This window comes from Anolis sagrei, chromosome 6 (assembly GCF_037176765.1).
Source record: "Anolis sagrei isolate rAnoSag1 chromosome 6, rAnoSag1.mat, whole genome shotgun sequence".
NCBI lineage: Eukaryota > Metazoa > Chordata > Lepidosauria > Squamata > Dactyloidae > Anolis > Anolis sagrei.
In genome coordinates, this window is record NC_090026.1 from 21,695,095 (window position 1) to 21,720,669 (window position 25,575).

A 25,575-nucleotide genomic window follows, 5' to 3' on the forward strand; every position below is an offset into this window, starting at 1 on the left:
TTGGGTTGCTCAGACTTATCTTAGGGCACTGAAGATCTGGTGACCAAAGCCTAGACCATTTATAGTCTCTCCTCAAGATATCTAAAGACTCCTCTACAGCAGGCATGGGCACACTTTGGCCTTCCAAGTGTTTTGGACTTCAACTCCCACAATTCCTAACAGCTAGTAGGAATAGTCATGTTGGGCAGGTTTGCTCTAGATCAGTGGTTCTCAACCTGGGGTCCCCAGATGTTTTTGGCCTACAACTCCCAGTAATCTCAGCCGGTTTATCAGCTATTTGGATTTCTGGGAGTTGTAGGCCATAAACATCTGGGGACCCCAGTTTGAGAACCACTGCTCTAGATGAATCATTGGTGGGGTTCAGTGTGATCTCTGGCTGCAGGATAAACTACAGCTCCCACCATGATGGGTCAGTCCCCTCAAATCCCTCCAGTAGGTTCAGTTGGTCATGAGTGTTCTGTGTGCCAAGTTTGGTCCAGATCCGTCATCGGTGGTAGTCACAGTGTCTTTGGATTTATTTATTTATTTACAACATTTCTACCCCTCCGTGTGCCAAGTTTGGTCCAGATCCGTCATCGGTGGTGGTCACAGTGTCTTTGGATTTATTTATTTATTTATTTACAATATTTCTACCCCGCCCTTCTCAACCCCCGAGGGTTTTTATTGCGGCAACAATTTGATGCCGCAATATCACAATATAACAACATTATAAAACCATAAATACATAATAGATTAAAACAATAGCATTAATTATACAGTCATATAGCCGTTTCCATTATCATAACAATTATCATATGGCCCAGTTCAATGTCCAAAGTGGCATTGTGCCTGCTAGTCAAAAGCCTGGTTCCAAAACCATGATTTCAGTTTTTTCCTAAAGGAAAGGAGGGAGGATGCTGATCTAATCTCACTGGGGAGTGAATTCCACAAGCGGGGGGTCACTACTGAGAAGACCCTGTCCCTCGTCCCCACCAGACGCATTTGTGAGGCCAGTGGGACTGAGAGCAGGGCCTCCCCGGTGGATATTAAACTACGAGGCGGAACGTAGGGGGAGATACATTCGGACAAGTCAGCTGGGCTGGATTGAAGTGAACTACAACTTCCAGAAACTAAGGTCAGTTCCCCCCAAACCCCTCCAGTATTTTCAGTGAGTCATGGCGGTTCTGTGTGTCAAGTTAGGTTCAGGGCCATCATTGGTGGAGTCCAGAGTGTTCTTTGATTGAAGGTGAACTATAAATCTCAGTACTTGCAACAGCTATAAATCAAGGTGAATTCCCCCTAAACCTCTCCAGCATTTTTCTTTGGTCGTGGGGTTCAATGTAGTCCAAGTCCATTGTCAGTGGGGGCCACAGTGTTCTGACGATGCAGGGTGAACTACAACTTCCATCATGTGGATTCAATCCCCCAAACTCCTCCAGTATGTTTAGTTGCTGATTAGTGTTTTACTTGGGGTATGCTTCATGGAAGGCGCTTCCAAGGGTGCATCTACATTGTCAAATTAGGGCAGTTTGACACCACTTTAGCTGCCATGTCTCAATGCTATGGAATTATGAAAGTTGTAGTTTGGCAGAGAAGGCTAAAGGTCTTTTAAAATTACAACTCCCATGATTTCGCATGGCTTTTAAAGTGGTATCAAATTTCACAGTATACATACATCTGAAGTACACACTGTGCTTGTAAGAACCTTTCATATTTAAGGATGGGGAAAGTAGTTTGCCCTTCCACATAGCCATATAACCCAGAATATCAAGGCAGGAAATCCCACAATATCTGCTTTGAACTGGAATATATGGTAGTGTAGACTCATATAACCCAGTTCAAAGCAGATATTGTGGGATTTCCTGCCTTGATATTCTGGGTTATATGGCTGTGTGGAAGGGACCCAAGTAGGTAAATGAGTAAGAACCACTCTACCAATATTGAGCCTTCTCTACGCTATAAACACCACAAGGCCCCTGTTTTCTATCCACTTCTCTTTCCACCAATCTCCTCCTCTGGGACTTGGCATCCTCTCTGAATCCGACCCCTTGGCCTGGAGGTTTAAAGAGATAATATGGGTTTGTTAGATTCATAATCATCGCCATGACTCCTGCCCATTCCTTCCTATGCAACTGTCCTTGTTCTTCTTGTTGTTGATGTTGTTGCAAACCCATTCAAGGGCTCTTTCCTCCTGGAACACTCCTGTTTTCTCTTTTGCTCAGAAATTTAATCAAGGGAAAGAACATGTAGTATTCAGGCCACCAAAAGAGTCTAGGTACCACGGATCATTGTATTTGTGCTTGTAGGAAGAGATTATTGTTTGCGAGCAAGAGAAAAAGGAGCGGGATGGAGGATAAAAATAGAAATATTTCTCTCTTCTTGTTCTAGCGTTCGCTCACCTCTCTCCAGTCCCAGCCACCCCACCATGCCACTTTCCCAGTTTATTCATTATTTATTTATTTCCAATATTTCTATCCCGCCCTTCTCAACCCCTGAGGGGGGACTCAGGGCAACTTACAAACCAGCCACAATTCGAAGCCTCAATATAATGCAAATTTAAACACAAATGGCAACAGTTTAAACAGTAAATAAAACATTGAGTTAAAAACACATTAAAAACATTGTCATCAATCATATGACTCAACCACTTTGAGTCCCCCTCGGGGTGAGAAAAGCGATATACAAATACTGTAAATAAATAAATAAATAAATAAAATAGCCAATTTGGGTCCAGTTCAACATCCAAGGTACTGTCATGCTTACTGTTCAAAGGCCTAGTCCCAGAGCCATGATTTAACCTTCTTCCAAAGAAAAAAAAGGAGGGAAAAAGCCGACCTGGGGAGCGAGTCTCACAGGCGTGGGGCCACCGCTGAGAAGGCCCTGTCCCTTGTCCCTGCCAAGTGCACTTGCGAGGCTGGCGAGACCAAGAGCAGAGCCTCCTCGGATGATCCTAAGCTACGAGGTGGGACATAGAGTGAGATACATTTGGACAGGTAAGCTGAGCCGGGACCGTATAGGGCTTTATAGGCCAAGACCAGCACTTGAATTGTGCCTATAGCATGCAATGGTTGGCTAAAGGCTAACAAGGGAAAGGCAAAGAAATTGGGGGTAAGAAATAGGATAGTGGAGAAGTTTAAACAAGTGGAATTTAAATGGACCAAATAGAGCAAGTCAAAACGTTTTGCTCCTGTGTCTCATGCCAACAAGTGTGGAAAACAGACCCAAGTGCTCAGGTTCTCAGCTTACAAGCTCCATCTGGTCAAAAGAACAAGACAGAGAGGGGCAAGGAGAGAGAAGATTGAGAGAGAAAGTTTTAAAAATTGATTGAAAGACAGGGAGGGTGAAATTGTGGTAGAGAAAAGGTTTGTAGAAGAGAAGGAGAGAGGCAAGGGGAGAGCAAAAGGATTTACAGGCAGTCCCTGAGTTACAAACATCAGACTTATAAACAATTAATAGTTAAGAAAGGGTGAGACCACAGGAAGTGAGAGAAATCTACTCCTCAGAAGGGAAATTCACTCCTGGAAGTGTTCTCATGGGGAAAAGGTGTCACCACTGAAGCTTTCTCACCAATCCTTGTTTCCACAACAAGCCACATTTCTCAAAATCCATTTACCATAGGGGCAGAAAGTGAGGTGACATCTTCTGAACAAGAACACAGGCAGAAAGCACACACCACAGGGGTGTTAACCCTTCCATATGTTACCCAAAGCTAACTAGATTGATCTCTCTCTCTATCTATCTATCTATGGCTGGAATTACACTTAAAGAATGCACCTGTTCGGACTAGCAAACAAATTTAGCTTTTGAAATCCTGGTTTATTAAACTACCGTATATACTTGAGTATAAGCTGACCCGAATATAAGCCAAAGCACCTAATTTTAGCACACACAAAAAAACCTGGGAAAACGTATTGACTTGAGTATAAGCTGAGGGTGAGAAATGCAGCAACTACTGGTAAATTTCAAAATAAAAATAGATAACAATAAAATTACATTAATTGAGGCATCGGTAGGTTAAATGTTTTTGAGTATTTACATAAAACTGTAATTTAAGATAAGACTGTCCAACTCTGAGTAAACCATTATTCTGCTCTTCTTCAATGTAAATATGCTTATGTATCATTCTAATAATAATGAGAGTCAAATAATAAACGTAATAAAATTATAATAGAGTAAAATAATGGAAATATAATAATAACATTAATAATAGAGTAAAATAATAAATGCAACAACAATAATAGAGTAAAATAATGGAAATGTAATAATACTACTACTAATAAATAGAATAAAATAATAAATGCAATAATAATAATAATAATAATAATAATAGAGTAAAATAATGGAAATGTAATAATAGTAATGATAGAGTAAAATAATAAATGCCATAATAGTAATAATGATAATAATAGAGTAAAATAATGGAAATGTAATAATAATAATAAATGGAATAAAATAATAAATGCAATAATAATAATAATATAGTAAAATAATGGAAATGTAATAAAAACAGTAATAATAAAGTTAAATAATAAATGTAATAAAAATAATAATAGAGTAAAATAATGGAAATGGAAGAAGAAGAAGAAAAAGATGATAATAATAATAATAATAATAATAATAATAATAATTGCAATAAAAATAATAACAGAGTAAAATAATAAATAACCTTAACTGGAATATAAGCAGAGGGGGCTTTTTCAGCCTAAAAAAGGGGCTGAAAAACTCAGCTTATACTTAAGTATACATGGTATATGTATGTGTTGTGTGTGTGTGTGTGTGTGTGTGTGTATAGTTGGAGTTACACTTAAAGAATGCACCTGTTCCGACTTACAAACCAATTCAACTTTTGTAATCCTGGTTTATTAAACTAATTGGTCTATAGGAATCTGTCTCCAGCAGGTCTTTCTGTGCTTTCAATATGAGAAGTGTATCTGTGAATTGTGACTGTGCTGATATGTATACCATTTGGTGTATGAGTCTCTGTGGGTTATGCAATGTCTGAGCCCAACTTTCCTCTAAGGAGTTATAGATGGTATGACATCCTCTTCCTCCAGAACAACCTGGTGAGGTAGCTTAAAGCATGAAAAAAGGCCTAAGCGCAGATCTAGAAACAGAATTTTAAGAGTTGGAAGAGTCTCCAAGGACCATCCGGTCCAAACCCCTCCGATGGAGGAACATACAATCAAAGCCACCCAGAGAAAAGACTTCAAACCTTCAGAGAAAGAGACTCAAGGCTGAGCGTAGATTTGGAACCCAAGGCTCTCCATGTTCTAAATGCGACATCAGCTAACTTGAGACCATCTGTTCCACACTAGACCTGTGAAGAGTGATGCTGAGGCATTTCCAGGGAGTATTTGGAAAAGCTGAGGTCATGTGCACAATCCTTGTGAGTATCCCACTGTGTGTACGTGAGTGTGTGCAGGTGAAACCAAAGCAGCTGGACATATATATATATACTGGATATGAACGACTCAGAACAAAAAAGAGAAGACTTGTTCCACTGCACATAGGAGCCACACACACATATAAAGATACATTGATTTTCTCAAGGAAAAATGAATGAATAGTCCCTTCCCTAGACTCTATCAAAATTGCTGTAACAGGGAAAACCTTATCCACAAAGAGTCCAAAGTGGGCAGCTTATGCTACATGAAACCCATTACTCCTTCCGGAGCTGCAAGACTCGTCAGTGGGTTGCTTTGAGTTTTCTGGGCTGTATGATCAAGTTCCAGAAGCATTCTCTCCTGACCATTTGCCTACATCTATGGCAGGCATCCTCAGAGATTGTGAGGTCTGTTGGAAACTAGACAAGTGAGCTTTCTGTATCTGTGAGAGAAAGAACTATTGTCTGTTGGAAGTGTGAATGTTGCAAATAATCATCTTGATTAACATTGAAAAGCCTTGCAGCTTCAAAGCCTGTCTGATTCCTTCCTGGGGGAATCCTTTATTAAAAGGTGTTAGCTGGCCCTGATTGTTTCATGTCTGGATTTCCCCTGTTTTCTGAGTTTTGCTTTTCATTTACTGTCCTGATTTTAGAGTTTTTAAAATACTGGTACTCAGATTTTGTTAATTTTCATGGTTTCCTCCTTTCTGTGGAAATTATCCATGTGCTTGTGGATTTCAATGGCTTCTTTCTGTGTAGTCTGACATGGTGGTTGTGAGAGTGGTCCAGCATTTCTGTGGTCTCATGTGGACAATTGGGAGCCCCCAGTGGTGCAATGGGTCAAACCCTTGTGCTGGCAGGACTGATAACTGACAGGTGGACGGTTCAAATCTAGAGAGAGCAGATGGCCAGTTCTCTCACACCAGAAGTGACTTGCAGTTTCTCAAGTCGCTCCTGACACAGAAAAAAAGTGGACAATTTCATCAGAAAGGAGGAAACAATGAAAATGAGCAAAATCTGGCTACCAGTCTTTAAAAAAACTGTAAAATCAGAACAGTAAATAAAGAACAAGACTCAAAACAACAGGGGAATTCTAGAGGTGCAACAATCAGGGCCAGCTAACACATCCCAGCAAAAGATTCCTCCAGCCAGCAACCAACCAGGCTTTGAAACTGCAAGGTTTTTAATACTATTCAAAGTGATTGATTACCACATTCACACTTCCAACAGACAAGAGTTCTTTCTCACACCCTGGACCTTCCACAGATATATAAACCTCACTTGCTTAGTTCCCAACAGACCCCACTGCTATAGATACAGGCGAAGCGACAGGAGAGAATGCTTCTGGAGCATGTCCATACAGCCTGGAAACTCAGCAACCCAGTGATTCCGGCCATAAAAGCCTTCGACAACACAAGAATGGACCTCCTTCCCATCCCTTCCTTTCCCTTCTCGCCCCCCTCCAGCCCTCCTTACCTGTGCAGGTGCCCCAAGGTCCGGCCCGTCAACTTCTTAAACTCTTCTTTCCGAAACTCCATGGTGTGCTTGGGCTCCGAGGCGGAGGAAAAAGAAGGAGAAGAAGCAGGAGAAGAGGCAACCAATCCCCGCCGGGGCGAAGAGGCGTCCCAGGTTCACCTTTGGAGACGTTGAAGTTAAAGACTCCGCCAGGACATCCTGAAGGCGGCTTGTAAGGCGGGCGGGAGGGGGGGCAGCTTTGAGGTCAGGGCCGGAGGAGGAGGAGGAGGTGGGTAGGTGGGTGGGTAAGTGGGGGGCAGAGGCTCCCTTCCCGTGGGTCTCTGGAGATCTGCTCTGCGCTCCTTTCCTTGGAGTCTCTGGAGGGCTAGTCAGCTCTCCTTTCCTTCTGTCCTCTGGAGATCTGTATCCCAGCTCTTCCTTCACCTCTCTGGGACTCTGCTCTGATCCCTTTCTCTTTGGGATCTTGGGTATTTGGTCTGTCCCCTTTCCTTGGGGTCTCTGGACGCCTTGGGTGCCTCCCTTTCCTTTGGATCTGTCTCCTTTTCCTTTGGGGCTCTGCTTCCCTTTCTTTCTGGACTCCGAGATCTGTTTCCTCGCTATTCTTTCTCGTCTCTAAGAGTCTGCTTTGATCTCTTTCTCTTTGGGATCTTGGGCGTTTGGTGTGTCCCCTTTCTTTGGGGTTTCTGGAAGTCTTTCCTTCGGGTCTGTCTCCTTTTCCTTTGGGGCTCTGCTCCTCTTTCCTTCTGCTCTCTGGAGATCTGCTTTCTCCCTTCCCTTGGGGTCTCTGGAGGTCTGCTTTCTCTCTTTCTTTGGGGTCTCTGGAGATCTGCTTTCTCCCTTTCTTTGGGGTCTGGAGATCTGTTTTTTCCCTTTTTTGGGGTCTCTGGGGGTCTGCTTTCTCCCTTTCTTTGGGGTCTGGAGATCCGCCTTCTCCCTTTCTTTGGGGTCTCTGGAAATCTGCTTTCTCTCTTTCTTCGGGGTCTGGAGATCTGTTTTCTCCCTTTTTGGGGGTTTCTGGAGGTCTGCTTCTTCCTTTCTTTTGGGTCCCTGGAGGTCTGCTTTCTCCCTTTCTTTGGGGTCTCTGGAGATCTGCTTTCTCCCTTCTTTGAGGCCTCTGGAGGTCTGCTCTGCCCTCTTCTCTTTCTTCTTCCCTTTTTTCCCTCTCTCTCTCTCTCTCTTTCCTTCCTCTCCGTCCGCACCGTTCCCCTCCTCCTCCTTCTTCTCCTTCTCCCCTTGTTATCTTTCTCCTCTTTCTCTTCCTTCTTCTTCTTCTCCTTCTTCTCCTCTTCTTCTTCCTCCTCTTCCTCTCAGCTCAGCCTCCTCTCCGTCCCGCCACCAACTCGCCCACGCGCGCTCCTGCCGGCCTCCTGCGTGGGACGGGGTGGAGGAGGCATCGGGGCGCGCCCAATTCCTCCAAGCCCTCCGGGGCCCCCGAGGAGACCCTGGAGAGAGAGATCCGGCTCCAAGGAAGGAAAAGGAGAGGAAGAGGAGGAGGAGGAAGGGCGGCCGGGGCCTCTGGGCGGCGGGGCGAACTTTGCAGGACAGGGATTCAGCACCACGGAGAGCGGCGCGGCGGCGGCGGCGGAGGCATGGGATTAAAGGGGCCGCGAGGCGTGGGCAGAATGAGAGAGAGATGTGCGTGTGGAGGGTGGACCGGAGATTAGAGGGGAGGGAGGGAGAGAGAGGGAGGGAAGGATGGGGCCGAGATCAAGAGATGGAGGGGAAGCTGGACTGGGAGCAAAGCGGAGCGTCGGAAGTGGAAGAAGGAGGGAAAGAACAAGGAAAGAGAGACACAACCCAAGGGGACATTCCACAGATAGATAAACTCCACTTTCCTAGTTTCCAACAGACCCCTCAACCTCTGAGGATGCCTGCCATAGATGCAGGCGAAACTTCAGGAGAGAATGCTTCAGGAACATCGTCATACAGCCCGGAAAAACTCACAGCAATCCAGTGATTTCGGCCATGAAAGCCTTGGCAACAAATTCTGCTCTTACACTCTTCTCAGAACAGTAAATAAAGAACAAGACTAAAAAAAACCAGGGGAAATCCAGACATGAAACAATCAAGGCCAGCTAACACCTCCCAACAAAGTATTCGCCCCATCCAGCAATCAACCAGGTAGAATGTGTTGTCGGAGGCTTTCATGGCCTAAATCACTGGGTTGCTGTGAGTTTTCCGGGCTGTATGGCCATGTTCCAGAAGCATTCTCTCCTGACGTTTTGTCTGCATCTATGGCAGGCATCCTCAGAGGTTGAGGGGTCTTTTGGAAACTAGACAAGGGAGCCCAGAAAACTCACAGCAACCCAGGGTTTAGAAAGTTTCGCTGGGAACAGTCTACTAGAGAAAAGGTGGGGAGCAAGAAGGTGAGAGAGAAAGGAGGGAGAGGAAGACAAGAGAAAGAAGTGTATTGGTTAAAAAATTGGAATTGGAAAGGGGTTATGGTTAGGGGGAGAAAGAGATTTCGGGAAAGGAAAGGAAAACGGGAAGGGAGGGAATCAAGAAGAGGAAGGAAACTCAGGAGTAAACAGAGAGGTTGATTTGAATGTAAGAGGCAAGGAGAGATTTCCAGAAAGGGAAGAATGGGAGTGAGGAACAAGTGGCCTGGCCTCACCACACTAGAGTGCACAACTCCCCTGCTGCACCAGCTCCACTGGCTGCCAATTAGCTTCCGAGCACAATTCAAAGTGCTGGTTTTAACCTAGAAATACCTATATGGTTCCGGCCCAGTTTACCTGTATGAACGTATTCTCTCCTATGAACCATCAAGGATGCTAAGATCTTCCGGAGAGGCCCTGCTTTCGGTCCCACCACCTTCGGAAGCGCGTTTGGTGGGAACGAGAGACAGGGCCTTCTCTGTGGTGGCCCCTCAGTTATGGAACTCTCTCCCAAGCGAGATTAGATCTGCCCCCTCCCTCTTGTCCTTCAGGAGGCTATGAAATCCTGGTTATGGAATGAAGCATTCCCAGAATAATGGCTGAGACTGGTTACAGACCAAAGTGAGTGCCCACATATCTGGACTGAGTTGAACATGATTTTACCTTGGCGATTTGGTATATATATGTGTTTTATCTATATGTATTTTAATCTTGCATTGTTGTATGAAGTTTTAACTTGTATTAGTCACATTGAATCCTTGCTGTAAGCCGGTCTGAGTCCCTCTACGGAGGTGAGAAGATCGGGATATAAAAGTTTTAAATAAATAAAAAATAATAGAGGAAAAATCCACTTAAAATCCGGTTTAGGGAGGAGCCTTTAACAGCTTTACTAAACTACAAACCCCAGAATTCTGCAGGAGGCAGAAACCAGATTTTAAGTGGAGTTTTTTCTCTTGTGTGACCAAATTTTAGGTATATAGGTAGAAAAGAGTTGGAAGTGTGAATTAAAACAGGACGCGGAACTATGGCTACAAACTACAAGAAAGGAGATTCCATCTGAAGATTAGGAAGAACTTCCTGACTGCAAGAGCTGTTCAGTGGTGAAACTCTCTGCCCAGGAGTGTGGTAGAAGCTCCTTCTTTGGAAACTTTTAAACAGAGGCTTGATGGCCATCTGTCGGGGGTGCTTTGAATGCAATTTTCCTGCATCTTGGCAGGGGGTTGTACTGGATGGCCAGTGAGGTGTCTTCCAACTCTGAGATCACTACTGACCGAAAGGTCATGAGTTCGAAGCTAGCCCAGGTAGGAGTGAGCTTCTGACCAATTTGTGTAGCTTGCTGTCGACCTTTGCAGCCCGAACGACAGTTGCATCTGTCAAGTAGGAAATTTAGGTACCGCTTATGTGAGGAGGCTAATTTAACTAATTTACAATGCCATAAAAATCTCCAGCAAACATGCAAAGAATGAAGGGGGGAAAGGATGTTGGCAGGATCCAACAAAGCATACAGCTGATGAAGCAGGAATTAAGTCCTTGATATTAGATCGCGGCATGGAGGGGGGGAGGAGTTCCACTAGCCGAGGGGCCCCCATAGAGGTCGTGGTGGGAAGGAGGAGATGCGGAAGAAGGAGACCTCGAATTCGGCCTAATTCGGACCGCTTATCTAAATTAACAATTCCCAATCGGTCTCCTAAGGTAAATTGGTGTAGCCAAGAGAGCGGGCCCTCGGGAATGAAGGTGGTGCTGCTGAACGCCAGATCTGTCAATGGAAAAACGACCTGGATCCAGGACCTAATCCTGGAGGAGCGGGCAGATCTGGCGTGCATTACGGAGACCTGGTTGGATGAAGCTGGAGGGGTAAACCTGACCCAGCTTTGCCCTCCAGGCTTCTCTGTACAGCACCAACCTAGATCCGGAGGACGGGGAGGCGGGGTCACAGTGATCTATAGAGATTCCATCCATCTGACCAGGAGCCCCATCCCGCAGACCACAAACTTTGAATGCGTCCACCTGAGGGTGGGTGACCGGGACAGAATAGGGATTCTGTTAGTGTACCGTCCACCTCGCTGCACTACAGTCTCCCTGCCTGAGCTAGCGGGGGTGGTCTCGAGCCTGGCGTTGGAGTCCCAACGGCTTCTTGTGCTGGGGGACTTCAACATCCATGCCGAGGCGGCCCCCACAGGAGCGGCTCAGGACTTCATGTCCGCCATGGCAACCATGGGGCTGTCCCAACAAATAACTGGCCCCACCCACTGTGCTGGACACACATTGGACTTGGTTTTCTGCCAGGGATGGGAGCAGGGTGGCGGTGTGGAGGAGTTGTCCATCTCTCCGTTGCCGTGGACTGACCACTTCCTGATCAGATTTAGACTCACTGCGCCCCCTAACCTCCGCAAGGGTGGAGGACCCATTAAGATGGTCCGCCCCAGGAGGCTTATGGATCCGAATGGATTCCTGACGGCTCTTGGGGATTTTCCCGCCACTTCGGCAGGTGACCATGTCGAGGCCTTGGTCGCTCTCTGGAATGGGGAGATGGCCAGGGCAATTGACACGATCGCTCCGGAACGTCCCCTCTCAAGTAACCGAGCTAAACCATCTCCTTGGTTCACTGAGGAGTTGGCAGCGATGAAGCGAAGGAAGAGGGAACTAGAGAGCGTGTGGCGCTCAGACCCAAGCGAGCCAAATCGAGCACGGTTTGTGTCCTTTTTGAGGGCATACGCCGTGGCAATAAAAGCTGCAAAGAAGACTTTCTTTGCGGCTACTATTGCGTCTGCAAAAAATCGTCCGGCGGAGTTGTTTCGGATTGTCAGAGGTCTTTTGACTCCCACCACCTCAGGTGGGAGCCCTGACAATTCGGCCACGCGCTGTGAAGCATTTGCTCGGTTCTTCGCAGACAAAGTCGCTTTGATCCGTTCTGGGCTGGACACCACATTAAATGCAGTCTCTGTGGATGTGACACGAGCGCCTGCTTGTCCTATTTTGATGGATTCTTTTCAGTTTGTGAAGCCCGAGGATGTGGACAAGATACTTGGAGGAATGAGGCCCACCACGTCCATCCTAGACCCCTGCCCATCCTGGCTTCTGAGGGAGGCCAGAGGGGGATTGGCTGAGTGGGTAACGGTGGTGGTTAATGCCTCCCTTCGGGAAGGCAAGATTCCAGCGAGCCTAAAACAGGCTATTATAAAGCCGCTGTTGAAGAAACCATCACTGGACCCCACTAAATTGGACAACTTTCGGCCTGTTTCCAATCTTCCCTTTTTGGGCAAAGTCATGGAAAGCGTGGTGGCTTCACAACTCCAGGTACTCTTGAGAGACACGGATTATCTGGATCCGGCACAGTCTGGTTTCAGACCGGGACATGGTACCGAGACGGTCTTGGTCGCCTTAGTGGATGATCTGCGCCGGGAGCTAGACAGGGGGAGTGTGTCCCTGTTGGTGCTCCTGGACCTCTCAGCGGCCTTCGATACCGTCGACCACGGTATCCTTCTGGGGCGCCTTGCGGAAGTGGGTCTTGGGGGTACTGCCCTGCAGTGGCTCCAGTCATTTCTGGAGGGCCGCACCCAGAAGGTGTTATTGGGGGACTCCTGTTCAACTCCACAGCCTTTGACCTGTGGGGTTCCTCAGGGTTCTATTCTGTCCCCCATGCTGTTTAATATCTACATGAAGCCGCTGGGTGAGATCATCCGGAGTTTCGGGGTGCGGTGTCATCTGTACGCAGATGATGTCCAGCTCTGTCACTCCTTTCCACCTGCTACTAAGGAGGCTGTCGAAGTCCTGAACCGGTGCCTGGCCACTGTAATGGTCTGGATGAGGGCGAACAAACTGAAATTAAATCCAGACAAGACAGAGGTACTCCTGGTCAGTCGCAAGGCCGAGCAGGGTATAGGGTTACAGCCTGTGCTGGATGGGGTCGCACTCCCCTTGAAGGCGCAGGTTCGCAGCTTGGGTGTAACCCTGGATTCATCGTTGAGCCTGGACCCCCAGGTTTCAGCGGTGACCAGGGGAGCATTTGCACAGCTTCGGCTTGTGCGCCAGCTGCGCCCGTACCTTGGGAAGTCTGACTTGGCCACGGTGGTACATGCTCTGGTCACATCCCGTCTTGACTACTGCAACGCTCTCTACGTGGGGCTGCCCTTGAAGACGGCCCGGAAGCTGCAGCTAGTCCAGCGCGCGGCAGCCATGTTGTTAACAGGAGCAGGACGCAGGGAGCATACAACGCCCTTGCTGTTCCAGCTCCACTGGCTGCCGATTTGCTACCGGGCCCAATTTAAGGTGCTGGTGTTAACCTACAAAGCCCTAAACGGTTCCGGCCCAAAATACCTTGCGGACCGCATCTCGGCCTACGAGCCCACGAGGACCTTGAGATCATCTGGGGAGGCCCTTCTCTCGATCCCGCCTGCCTCGCAGGCACGTCTGGCGGGGACGAGAGAGAGGGCCTTCTCGGTGGTGGCCCCCCGGCTGTGGAACTCCCTCCCTGCTGATGTCAGACAGGCCCCCTCCCTCATGGCCTTTCGTAAGGGCCTGAAGACTTGGCTCTTCGAGCAGGCTTTCAACTAAATGCTATGCTACGGGTAATAACAACCGGATTGAACTATGACGACGAGATTGACTATGATTCCATAAATATGACGGAGCGGATTTTTAGTGTAAGTTAGATGTATGTATTAGTGATGTTAATTGTTGTTTGATTCTTTTGTAAAGTGTCTTTTTTGTACTGTACACCGCCGCGAGTCGCCCTAGGGCTGAGAGCGGCGGTTAACAAATGCAAGAAATAAATAAATAAATAAATAAATAAATAAATGAGGAAGTACTTAATCAGTGTCACAAATAGACAGTGAAGCGACAGCTCCCCTAGTGACCAGAATCCCCTCATCAAAAAGCTGGAAAGTTAAGTAGCCTCTGTGTGTCTGTCTATATATGTTGTGTGTCTATGGCATTGAATGTTTGCCATGCTTATATGCATTGTAATCCGCCCTGAGTCCCCTGCAAGGTGAGAAGGGTGGAATACAAATACTGTAAATAAATAAATAATAAATAAACTCTATGATTCTATGATTCTGTGATCCTAGGGTTTGGCAAAAGGCAGGCAGAGAGAAGAGGATAAGTAACAGACAAGGTGAGATGGGAGGGAGGGAAGGAGGAAAGGGTCTTGGTTGGACATGACCAGCATTTTCTTAGCATTGGTTGGGGTGTGTGCAGAGGACGCGAGTCCTTCCCTGCGTCCCCAGAGGAGGGCAGGAAAACAGCTCTGTCATTAATCTTTCAAAAGTACTTAACTAAGCAGAGGCAGGAAGAGGCAGGAAAGGGCTTCGTAGGAGAAGCAACTGCAGACCCAGCGGGACAACAATACACTCACTGGGCAAGAGAAAGAGAGAGACAGAGACCCAGAGAGAATCTCTCTTACTGACCCAGACAAAAAAATCTCTCTGGATAACTGGAGGAGTTAAGCTAGAACAGGCATGGGTAAACTTGGGCCCTCCAGGTGCTTTGGACTTCAACTCCCACCACTCCTAATAGCCTAAGAGCCCTTCCCTTTCCCCCTGAGGCTGGGGCCTGAGGCTGTTAGGAATGGTGGGAGTTGTTGCCCCTCTCCCACCATTCCTAACAGCCTCAGGCCCCTTCCTAATATCCAGGCTCTATAAATATATCTTAGAATACAATTTAATAGATAACCAGATAAAACTGTTATGATTACATGGTCAAAAGATTTAGCTAGAAATATTGATTTGGAAGAATGAGAATATTCTGTCACTCCTTCCCATCTGTTACTAAGGAGGCTGGTCATACCTTGAACCAGTGCTTGGCCACTGTCGGACTGGATGAGGGCTAACAAATTGAAATTGAATCCAGTCCTCCTAGTCAGTCAAAAGGCCGAACAGGGCAAAAGGGTACAGCCTGTGTTGGATGGAGTTACACTCCCCCGGAAGATGCAGGTTCGCAGCCTGGGAGTGATTCTGGATTCATAGCTGAGCCTGGTCTTGGTGATGGCCGGGAGAGCTTTTGCAGTTAAAACTTGTGCGCCAGCTGTGCCTGTACCTTGGGAAGTCTGACCTGGCCACAGTGGTCCATGTTCTGGTTACAGCCCGGATAGATTACTGGAATGCGCTCTACGTGGGGCTACCTTTGAAGACAGTTTGGAAATTTCAGCTAGTCCAATGGATGGCAGCCAGATTACTAACTGGGCCAACATACAGGGAGCATACCACCCCCCTGTTATGCCAGCTCCACTGGCTGCTGGTCCATCTCCAAGCCCAATTCAAAGTGCTGGTTTTGATCTATAAAGCTCTATACGGTTCTGGCCCAGCTTACTCGTCCGAACACATCCACCCCTATGTCCCACCTCATAAGATCATCCAGGGCGGAATACAAACATAGAAAATAACAAACAAACAAACAAATAAATGTGATGCGGTGGCAAAAAAGCAAATGGGATTTTGGCCTGCATAAATAGGAGTCTAATGTCTAGATCCAGGGAAATCATGCTACCCCTCTATTCTGCCTTGGACAGACCACACCCGGAACCACACTGTGTCCAATTCTGGGCATCACAATTGAAGTAGATGTTGACAAGCTGTAATGTGTCCAGAGAAGGGTAATTAAAATTATCAAGGGTCTTGAGAACAAGCCCTATGAGGAGTGGCTTAAAGAGCTGGGCATGTTTAGCCTGAAGAAGAGAAGGCTGAGAGGAGACATGATAGCCGTGTATACATATGTGATATGGGAAGTCATAGGGAGGAGGGAGCAAGCTTGTTTTCTGCTGCCCTGGAGACTAGGATGCGGAATAATGGCTTCAAACTATGAGAAAGGAGATTCCACCTGAACATTAGGAAGAACTTCCTGACTGTAAGAGCTTTTCAGCAGTGGCACTCTCTCTCTGTCCTGGAGTGTGGTGAAGCCTTCTTTAAACAGAGGCTGAATGGCCATCTGTCAGGGGTGCTTTGAATGTGATTTTCCTGCTTTTTGGCAGGAGGTTGGACTGGATGGCCCATGAGGTCTCTTCTAACTCTATGATTCTAGAGAAAATTCTCCTGCATTCATCCTCCTTTATTGAGAGTAAGGCCATTGATTCACCCAGATTTTTGAAAAAAGTTTTTTTATGTGCAATTCCCAAAATCCCCCAACTCGTTAAAGGAATTATACAAAGTGCTGTACTCTATGAGGAAAATAGATTGTATAATTCTTTTAAAGTTAGGACTAGAACTCAGAGCATATCTGCTTCCCCTCTGAAATGGGGATCAACAGCCATCAGTAAACATTAGGATCGATACACAAACAAAGACTGGTGATGACAGGTATGAGTAGACTTCTGCTCTCCATGTGTTTTGGACTTCAACTCTCACAATTTGTAATGACCGACCGGCTGTTAGGTATTATAGGAGTTGAAGTCCAAAACACCTGGAGGGCTGAAGTTTGCCCATGCCTGTCATAATAATAATAATAATAATAATAATAATAATAATAATCTTTATTTATACCCTGCCATCATCTCCCCAACAGGGATTCAGGGCGGCTAACATGAGACCAGCCCCAAAATTATAATGAAACAGATACAAATAAAATACGAAGCAAAATACCATCAAAATAAATACAAACAAAAATAAAACAAACAGGTCCAAAATGACATGAAAAGAAATAGGACACAGTGGGCGGGTCAGATGTATTAAAAGTAAAATTGATAAAGTTTGATAAAACCCTGTATGAGATGGGTATAATATGTTTCTGAGGGAGAATCACCTTTCTTTCATTTGTGTATCAATCCTAATGCTGCTAGGTTGGCAGAAGCTGGGGCTAACAGCAGGAGCTCACCCAAAATACCCGGAGGGCCAAAGTTTGCCCATGCCTGGGTTATGACAACATCCATTAAACTTGTTAAGGAACCACCCCTACAGTATTAAATTTATGTATTTATTTATGACATTTGTAGCCCGCCTTTCTCAGCCTTACTCAAGGTGACTTACAGAATTGGCAGAATTTGATGCCATACATTAATAAAATAACAGTTAAAAACATTCAACCTAATATTATAAAAAACCATATAAAACCATTAAAAACATATCACCAATCAATCTTAATGTTGTCAATCTTAACGAAACTATAGACCTGGTTCACAGAATACTTCGAGAAATATTATCATAGGTTACTGTCTTTAGCCAAGCTTTCTGATTCATATACATTCACAAGTTCAATATAAGAAAGAAAGGGACAGGACAACAAAATCCATCTTAGGTCCACAGGTTCAAACAGATGCCATTTGTGGCCATTGCAAAGAACACATGACACAAAAGTTCATGTCTTGTAGTGAGTGAAATAATCTGCTGATACTTCTAGTTAGCTCTTTATAATAGTTCAAAACATTTCTGTTGTAAATCACCTCCTTCAGCATCTTGTTTTTGTTGTGTGCCTCCAAGCCATTTCTGATTCATGGCAACCCAAAGGGGAGCCTCACTGTGAGAGAAAGAGGTTTGCAATGTAAGCTTCTATAAATCGGGTTTCCTTCATCAGATGCTAATTTCTCTCCGTCTTGAAGGTGCTACAAGGTCCCTTTGCATACTGATACAGATGAGCACAGCTGTGTCTTTGATGACTTCTTCCCAAAAAGCCTAAACACAAAAAGAGCTTATATACCTTCATTTTTTTGCATGCACAGGTTTCTTAGAAACAGTTTTTATGGGGGCTCATGCTTCCATATTTCTACCCTTCATACCTGTGCCGTCACATCAGAGAATGGATCAGGAACTGTGATTGGTGATGCAAGTCCCTTCCCATCAGAATAAGTGCTGATCTTACTAGTTATTGTACTTGCATATAAGTGCATACTCCATTACATTTATTCAAATTGGAGCTCCCAGTGGCACAGCAGATTAAACCACTGAGCTGCTGAACTTGCTAACTGAAAGGTCGCAGGTTCGACTCTGGGGAGCAGCGTGAGCTCTAGCTGTTAGCCCCAGCTTCTGCCAACCTAGCAGTTTGAAAACATGCAAATGTGAGTAGATCAATAGGAACCGCTTCAGCGGGAAGATAACAGCACTGCATGCAGTCATGCTGGCCACATGACCTTGGTGGTGTCTATGGACAACGCCGGCTCTTCAGCTTAGAAATGGATATGAGCACAACCCCCCAGAGTCAGAAACGACTAAACTTAATGTCAGAGGAAAACCTTTAGCTTTATGGGTTGTTGTAGGTTTTTTCGGGCTATATGGCCATGGTCTAGAGGAATTCTCTCCTGACGTTTCGCCTGCAACTATGGCGAGCATTCTCAGAGGTAGTGAGGTCTGTTGGAACTAGGAAAAAGGGTTTATATATCTGTGGTATGACCAGGGTGGGACAAAGGACTCTTGTCTGCTGGAGCTAGGTGTGAATGTTTCAACTGACCACCTTGATTAGCGTATAATGGCCCGACAGTGCCTGGAACAGTGTCTTTAGCTTTATATTTGAATTTGAATTAATTTTTTTAGTGTTTAAGATCACTGAAACTTTTGTATCTTGTGAATTTTCAATGATCCAGTACAATCCCATACAACTGGTAATTATGGCTTCTTTTACACGCATCTGGCAAAATATATCCTCTCCAGACATTTCCTAGGTTTTCCAAAATGCAGGAACTTGACAATAGAGTCTCACTGAAGGACCTAGCAATGCCTAGAAAGATGCCATCTCTAGAAATTGTCCAGGTCCTCCAGCACCACTCTATGGTATGCTTCTATAGCAAGCATGGTCAAACTTAGGCTGGTAGGCTGTTAGGAATTGTGGGAGTTGAAGTCCAAAACACCTGGAGGGCTGAAGCTTGACCATGACTCTTCTATAGGGTTCACTTTTGAATGACTGGTTTTCAATAACCACAATAAGTCCTCAAATACAATCTCCATTGAAATGGGGATCGTATTGTATGTTATTAATTTGTTGGAAGCTGGGATAAAGGCGGGTTAGAAATGACAACAACAAGGAGTTTTTAGAGCAAAGGAGCCAAAAAGCAAAAGTTCAGAGTTTGGGAATCAGGGAAGAAGAAGATTTCCATGAGTTATGGGGTCTTCTGAGTTCTTTGGAGCCTGGTGGGTTAAATTGGGTGAGGGGCTGGGCTTCAAAGACCTTCTCATCCAATAGACCGGAAGCACCTTTCCATCCCCCTGCCGTGCACAAAGCAGCTGAAATGTCTCTGTTGCCAAGGACTTTGTAATGAGATTAATTCATAATTCCAACTGCAGGCAGTGGCAGCAGTGTAGAGTGGATTTATCCCAAGCCCTGATAGCAGAGGGGCAGGGGGTGGGGTGGAAAAGAGGGTTTGACACAGCAAACTGGCAGGAATTAAACCCACAACAGCCCTTGCTCTGGCTCAGTTCATTGAAGCTTCTCTTCTAGAAAGATGTAGGAAGCCTGGGGGTCAACAACTTTGTTTACTTTGAACCACCTATCAAGAGATACCATTGGTGGCCCTTGCTAAGACCACTACACCCAGATGGAGGTCCAAAACTGCTCTTCCTGAATAATGCTTAATCTTAAACTTGACTACAAGACTTTGGGGTGTGGTGAGCTACCAAAATAAATAATATTGCAAGGTATGTTCAGAAAGTGAATATATAAAACGATGGCCAGAATTCTGTTGAGGAAGTATGTCTTCGCAAGTGGACTTCCATCTGTGGGAATTCTAATCAGGCATTTCTGTAACATATTTAATAGAGGTCTGCTGTTACATTACCACCAAGATTGAATTATAACAGCACTAATATACGACTCAATGCACATCTTGTTGGATCTGATGTGCATCGCATGAGTCGCAGTATGCACTGGGCCAATATTATCTCACGTGTCTTCACAATTCACTAACAAGGCTTCTTAGCATCTGCTATGTAGATAAGTACAGTCAGCCCTCCACATCTGCAAGTTTAATTTGATTATTTGCGGATTTAGTTAATATAGTCTCTCTAGGAATCTCTAGGTCTTCTGTGGTCAACTTGTATTACAGGACTTACTGTATATCTAAAGTTATATGATATAGATCAGCGTTACTCAACTTGGGGGCCGGGAACCCGGGGGGGGGGGGTTGCAGGGGGGTGTCAGAGGAGTCACCAAAGATCATCAGAAAATGCAGCACTTTCTGTTGGTCATGGGGGTCCTGTGTGGAAAGTTTGGCCCAATTCTCTCAATGGTGGAGTTCAGAATGCTCTTTGATTGTAGGTGAACTATAAATCCCAGCAACTACAACTCCCAAATGTCAAGGTCTATTTTCCTCAAAACTCCACCAGTGTTCACTTTTGGACATATAGAGTATTTGTGCCGAGTTTGAGCCAGATCCATCATTGTTTGAGTCCACAGTGCTCTCTGGATGTAGGTGAACTACAACTTTCAAACTCAAGGTCAATGCCCACCAAACCCTTCCAGTATTTTCTGTTGGTTGTGGGAGTTTTGTGTGCCAAGTTTGGTTCAATTCCATCGTTGGTGGAATTCAGAATGCTCTTTGATTATAGGTTAACTATAAATCCCAGCAACTTCCTAAATGACAAAATCATCCCCCCTCAACCCCACCTTTTATTCACATTTGGGTGTATCTGGTATTTGTGCTAAATTTCATCCAGTGAATTAAAATGCATCCTGCATATCAAATATTGACATTATACATCATAACAGTAGCAAAATTACAATTATGAAGCAGCAACAAAAATAATTTTATGGCTGGGGGTCACCACAACATGAGGAACTGTATTAAGGGGTCGCAGCATTAGGAAGGTTGAGAAACACTGGTGGTATAGGAGCTCAACCATAGCCTTTAATTAACCATGAATGGAATTGTTCTTTTCTTCATCCCTTTTTAGTGCCAAAGAAAAGCTCTTCAGACTGCTGTCAAAATAGGAGAACAGTTCAACAGACTCAAAGGATGATGGGCTATCCACATTTAAGCAGGTTAGGTGGACATATTTCAGGAGTGCTTTAGTTATGTCTTTCTGCGGGGTAATGGGCTGGACTACACAGCCTTTACAGACCCCTCCAACCCTAAGATATTATGATTCTGTGACTCTACAATTCTATTTTTGAATATGTGGTCAGCTTGTATTAATGTATATGCCTGACCGATGCTTACATCTTATACATCCCTGATGTTCTCTCTTTCTTTGTGTTATATTTTTAAAGCCCCAATAAAATCCCACATGTACATCTGTGTGTGTTTGTAAGAATCTTTTAGAGAAATCTGAGAGAAGCTGGAGAAAGCCTACAAACATATGTATACAGTCACGAAACAGCCAGATGAGACCATGATCTGAAAAAGACTGAACTTAAATCACCTGGTAATCATAGTTTGGGGGCTAAAGATCCTATTGTTGTTTATAGAGATGCATATCCCATGGAGATCCTATCTTGTGTGCTTGATGTCTCTGCAATCCAATGGCGGCTCTGGTGGAGAGGTTCAACAGTTTCACTGTAGGCGAGTGGTTCTGCTTCAAGACTTGGGAGTCAGACGCAGATAAGACAGGCCAAGGTAGCAGAGGCAGGGGCATGTCAGGATTGTCCCAGGTTGGCTCAGCTCTCAGCCTCCGCTCTGGACTCTGGGGAGAGGCCAGCTGCCAGCTGAGTCACAGACGGCTGGGGAGTTGGCTGCGCTGCATGCGGAGAGTGACTTTGGAAGGGAAGGAGGGACCCAGAGGGACCCAGATGGTGCTTCATAGGGACAAAGACGGGACTGATGTACTAAAGAAGGGAGGAGAGCCACGGACAGATGGAAATCAGTTGAACATGAAGACACGCCACGTACCAGGTTATAATTGTCTGCCTAGCCCAGTATTGTCTGCATAGGCTACCCACCAGGTCTTTCTTGTCATCCTATTTGCTATTTTTGCAAAGATCGCTGCATTGGACGTAAGAGTGGGAGAAAGTAAAGCTGTGCAGGTAATCTACTCACATAGGTAGCCATTTCTAGTGGCTTTGCCTGATGAATCTGTACAATCATTGCAGTGGTTGGGGATGATCATGATTAATCCAGGATTAAATACAGGGGGGGAAACAGATCATAGGTCATGTTAGTTGGATGGAGATTCTGGGAGACATAGTCCTACATGCAGTTAACTTTCTGAATCCATACCTATATTGCAGAAACACAATAAAACTGAGTGAATCACGAAAATGCATAACAGAGTAAGGGAGCAACAATATGGATCATGTACTATTGATGCACTTTGGGTGCTTTGACACTTCCCTGTTGATACCTGGATGCATACTGAGGAGTGTCCAACACTCATCAGCACCCATGGTGTATTGCAAGGGTCCTCAAACCTTTTAAACAGAGGGCCAGGTCACAGTCCCTCAAACTATTGGAGGGCCAGATTATAATTTGAAAACAACATGAATGAATTCCTATGCACATTGCACTTATCTTATTTGTAGTGCAAAAAACACTTAGAAACAATAGAATAACTAAAATGAAGAATAATTTTAACAAATATAAACTTATTAGTATTTCAATGGGAAGTGTGGGCCTGCTTTTGGCTGATGAGATAGGATTGTTGTTGTTGTTGTTGTGTGCTTTCAAGTCGTTTCATACTTAGGTTGACCCTGAGCGAGGGCCGGGTAAATGACCTTGGAGGGCCATATCCGGCCCCTGGGCCTTAGTTTGAGGACCCCTGGTCAGGCATGTAGGTGGGGGGGGGGCTTGAGGGGCTTCAGTCCCCCCCCCCCCCAAATTCTCATGGTGGTTCGCAAAAAGGCCTTACTGGTGCATTATATAAACTGTTATGTTTATTCATATCATGATCTGATCACCATGCATATCCCATATGCATGGGGGTATTGGGGTAATGATACAAAAGGTTTGCTAGGCTAGACCCTCTTTCACTCAGACTCAGCCCCCCCCCCCGAAACTCCCCCCCTGAAAATCCCCCCCCCCCCCAAAGGAAATCCTGGCTACGGGCCTGCCCCTGGTGTATTGGATCATGGGTCATCAGTCCCTCAACTGGTTACCACTGCAGTAATGTCCTCACAGCTCCTAAGTGGAGACAGGTGCTGTAAAGCTATTTAATTTGATGTTGCACTCATGTAATGCCAAAGACATAGGTCACAAGCAGAATGTGAGCCAAAGCTTCCAAGTTCTGCAAAAACATCCCATTGTTAGTTCCCGTGACAGAAGACCCATCGAATAATTGATTTTACCTATCAGTTGACTCACTCTTCAACAGTTGAGTCGATATGTCTGCTCTAGTTAGGATTAAGCCACAGCTAGATCTCTGGATAACGGACCATATATCAGCGAGGGTTTCTGACTTTCATGTTTTACAATAGCATGGTTGATGGTAAGTAAGTTTTCCAAGCCCTAAATACAAAACAAGTCTCCATCGATACTGAGCAGATCCTGGGGCCCATGTATTTCAAAGGGTTCATCTCAAAAAGCCCTGTGGTCAGCAGGTTCCTTTTGCTCTCCCCCCCCCCCCCCCCAATCTTCAGTCATGCTTTCAAAACCAGAAGGGAGATTAAGGGTCCTGGAAATCTAAGCTCCTTGGAAGAAGAAATTCCAAGTAGGAGCCATAGGTTGGAAAAAGTATAAAGTGCAATGCTCTTAAACAGAGATAATTTCCTGTTTATTTGGGGGTTCGGTAGAGCAGTGCCTATGAGTTGAGAATATTTGAGTTGAGTTGACACTTGCCAAGTGTCTTCGACTGTGTGATGTATCGGCAAATAATGCTTGCAGATCCCAGTAGGGTGGCCTTTTGCAGCTGACAGATAGTAATTTTGACAGTGCCAATTGTGTTTAAGTGCAGGCCAAGGTCTTTAGGCACTGCACTCAGTGTGCTGATCACCACTGGGACTACCTTTACTGGCTTGTGCCATAGTCTTTGCAGTTCGATCTTTAAATCCTCGTATCGTGTAAGCTTTTCCAGTTGCTTCTTGTCATTTCTGCTATTGCCTGGGGTTGCAACATTGACCACCCATACTTTCTTTTTTTTCCCCACGACCACAAGGTCAGGAGTATTGTACTCCGAAACTCCATCAGTCTGAATTTGGAAGCCCCAGAGTAGTCTGCCTGTGCGATCCTCTTGCAGCAACTGAGTATGTGATCCATCATTTTGTCTGCTTCCTTGCAAAATCTACACTTGAACTCTGTCGTCGACTTTTCAATTCTGTCTTTAATGGCATTTGTTCTAATTGCTTGTTCTTGGGCGGTAAGAATCAGGCCCTCTGTTCCATTTGTGAGCCACATCCATGTTTTTTCCTTGTAAATTTTGCTCTCAGTTTTTCCCAGGAATTGTCCACGGAGAGCCTTCTTTTGACAGTTTTCTCTTCTGCTCATTGTTATTGTTGTTATGTTTATTTATACCCTACTTTATCTCTTCCAAAGGAGAACCAAGACGGCTTACATTAAAAAACATGACTACACTATGTTTGATGTGTGTTCGAAGGCGTTCATGGCCGGAATCACTGGGTTGAAGTTTTTCGGGCTGTATGGCCATGTTCCAGAAGCATTCTCTCCTGACATTGCACCTGCATCTATGACAGGCATCCTCAGAGGTTGTGAGGTCTGTGGGAAACTAGGACAAGTGGGGTTTATATATCTGTGGAGTGTCCAGGGTGGGAGAAAGAACTCTTGTCTGTTTGAGGCAGGTGTGCATGTTTCAACTGGCTACCTTGATCAACATTTAATGGCCTAGCAGTTTTCAAGGTGTGGCTACTTACTACACTGTTTTCTCTGTAGTGTAAAAACATATTGCATGTTTAACTTTAAAATTTCCATATGTTTATCTTTCTCTGCCTGGAATTATTTCTCATAGGTTTTTAAAAATTACAAATACATTTGGTACAGTAAGATCTGTATATTTACAAGGCATTTATTTATTTATTTATACCATTTCTACCCCGCCCTTCTCACCCCCGAGGGGAGACTCAGGGCAGCTAACACAGGCAACAATTCAATGCCACAATATCAATAACAACAATGTAAAATCAAATACATAACAAATTAAAACAGTAACATTAATTAAAATCACATACCCATATAGTAACATAGTCGCATAATCACAAAGTCACATAGTCATATAGCCGATTCCAATTGTCATAGCAGTCCCATGGTCCGGGTACAGTGTCTAAAGTGCTGCTGTGTCCACAAGCCAAAGGCCTGGCTCCAAAACCATGACTTTAGTTTTTTCCTAAACGTAAGGAGGGAGGACGCCAATCTGATCTCGCTGGGGAGCGAATTCCACAAGTGGGGGGGGGCACCACTGAGAAGGCCCTGTCCCTCGTCCCCACCAGATGCGTTTGTGATGCTGGTGGGACCGAGAGCAGGGCCTCCCCAGTAGATTTTCAATTATGAGGTGAAACATAGAGAGATATACGTTCGGATAAGTAAGCTGGGCCGGAGCCATATAGAGTTTTATAGGCCAAGCCCAG

At 45.2% G+C, this 25,575-nt stretch overlaps 1 protein-coding gene across 1 annotated transcript in view; it reads right to left on the reverse strand.

Annotated features, from left to right (window-relative positions):
• Positions 1–7,045, reverse strand: part of SLC17A7 (solute carrier family 17 member 7) — a 62,710-nt gene extending 55,665 nt beyond the window's left edge. Inside the window, exon 1 of the mRNA XM_060780486.2 lies at positions 6,839–7,045. Coding sequence (XP_060636469.1) covers positions 6,839–6,900 — 62 coding nt within the window. The 5' untranslated portion in view covers positions 6,901–7,045. The remainder of the gene's footprint in view (positions 1–6,838) is intronic.
• Between the last annotated feature and the right edge of the window lie 18,530 nt (positions 7,046–25,575).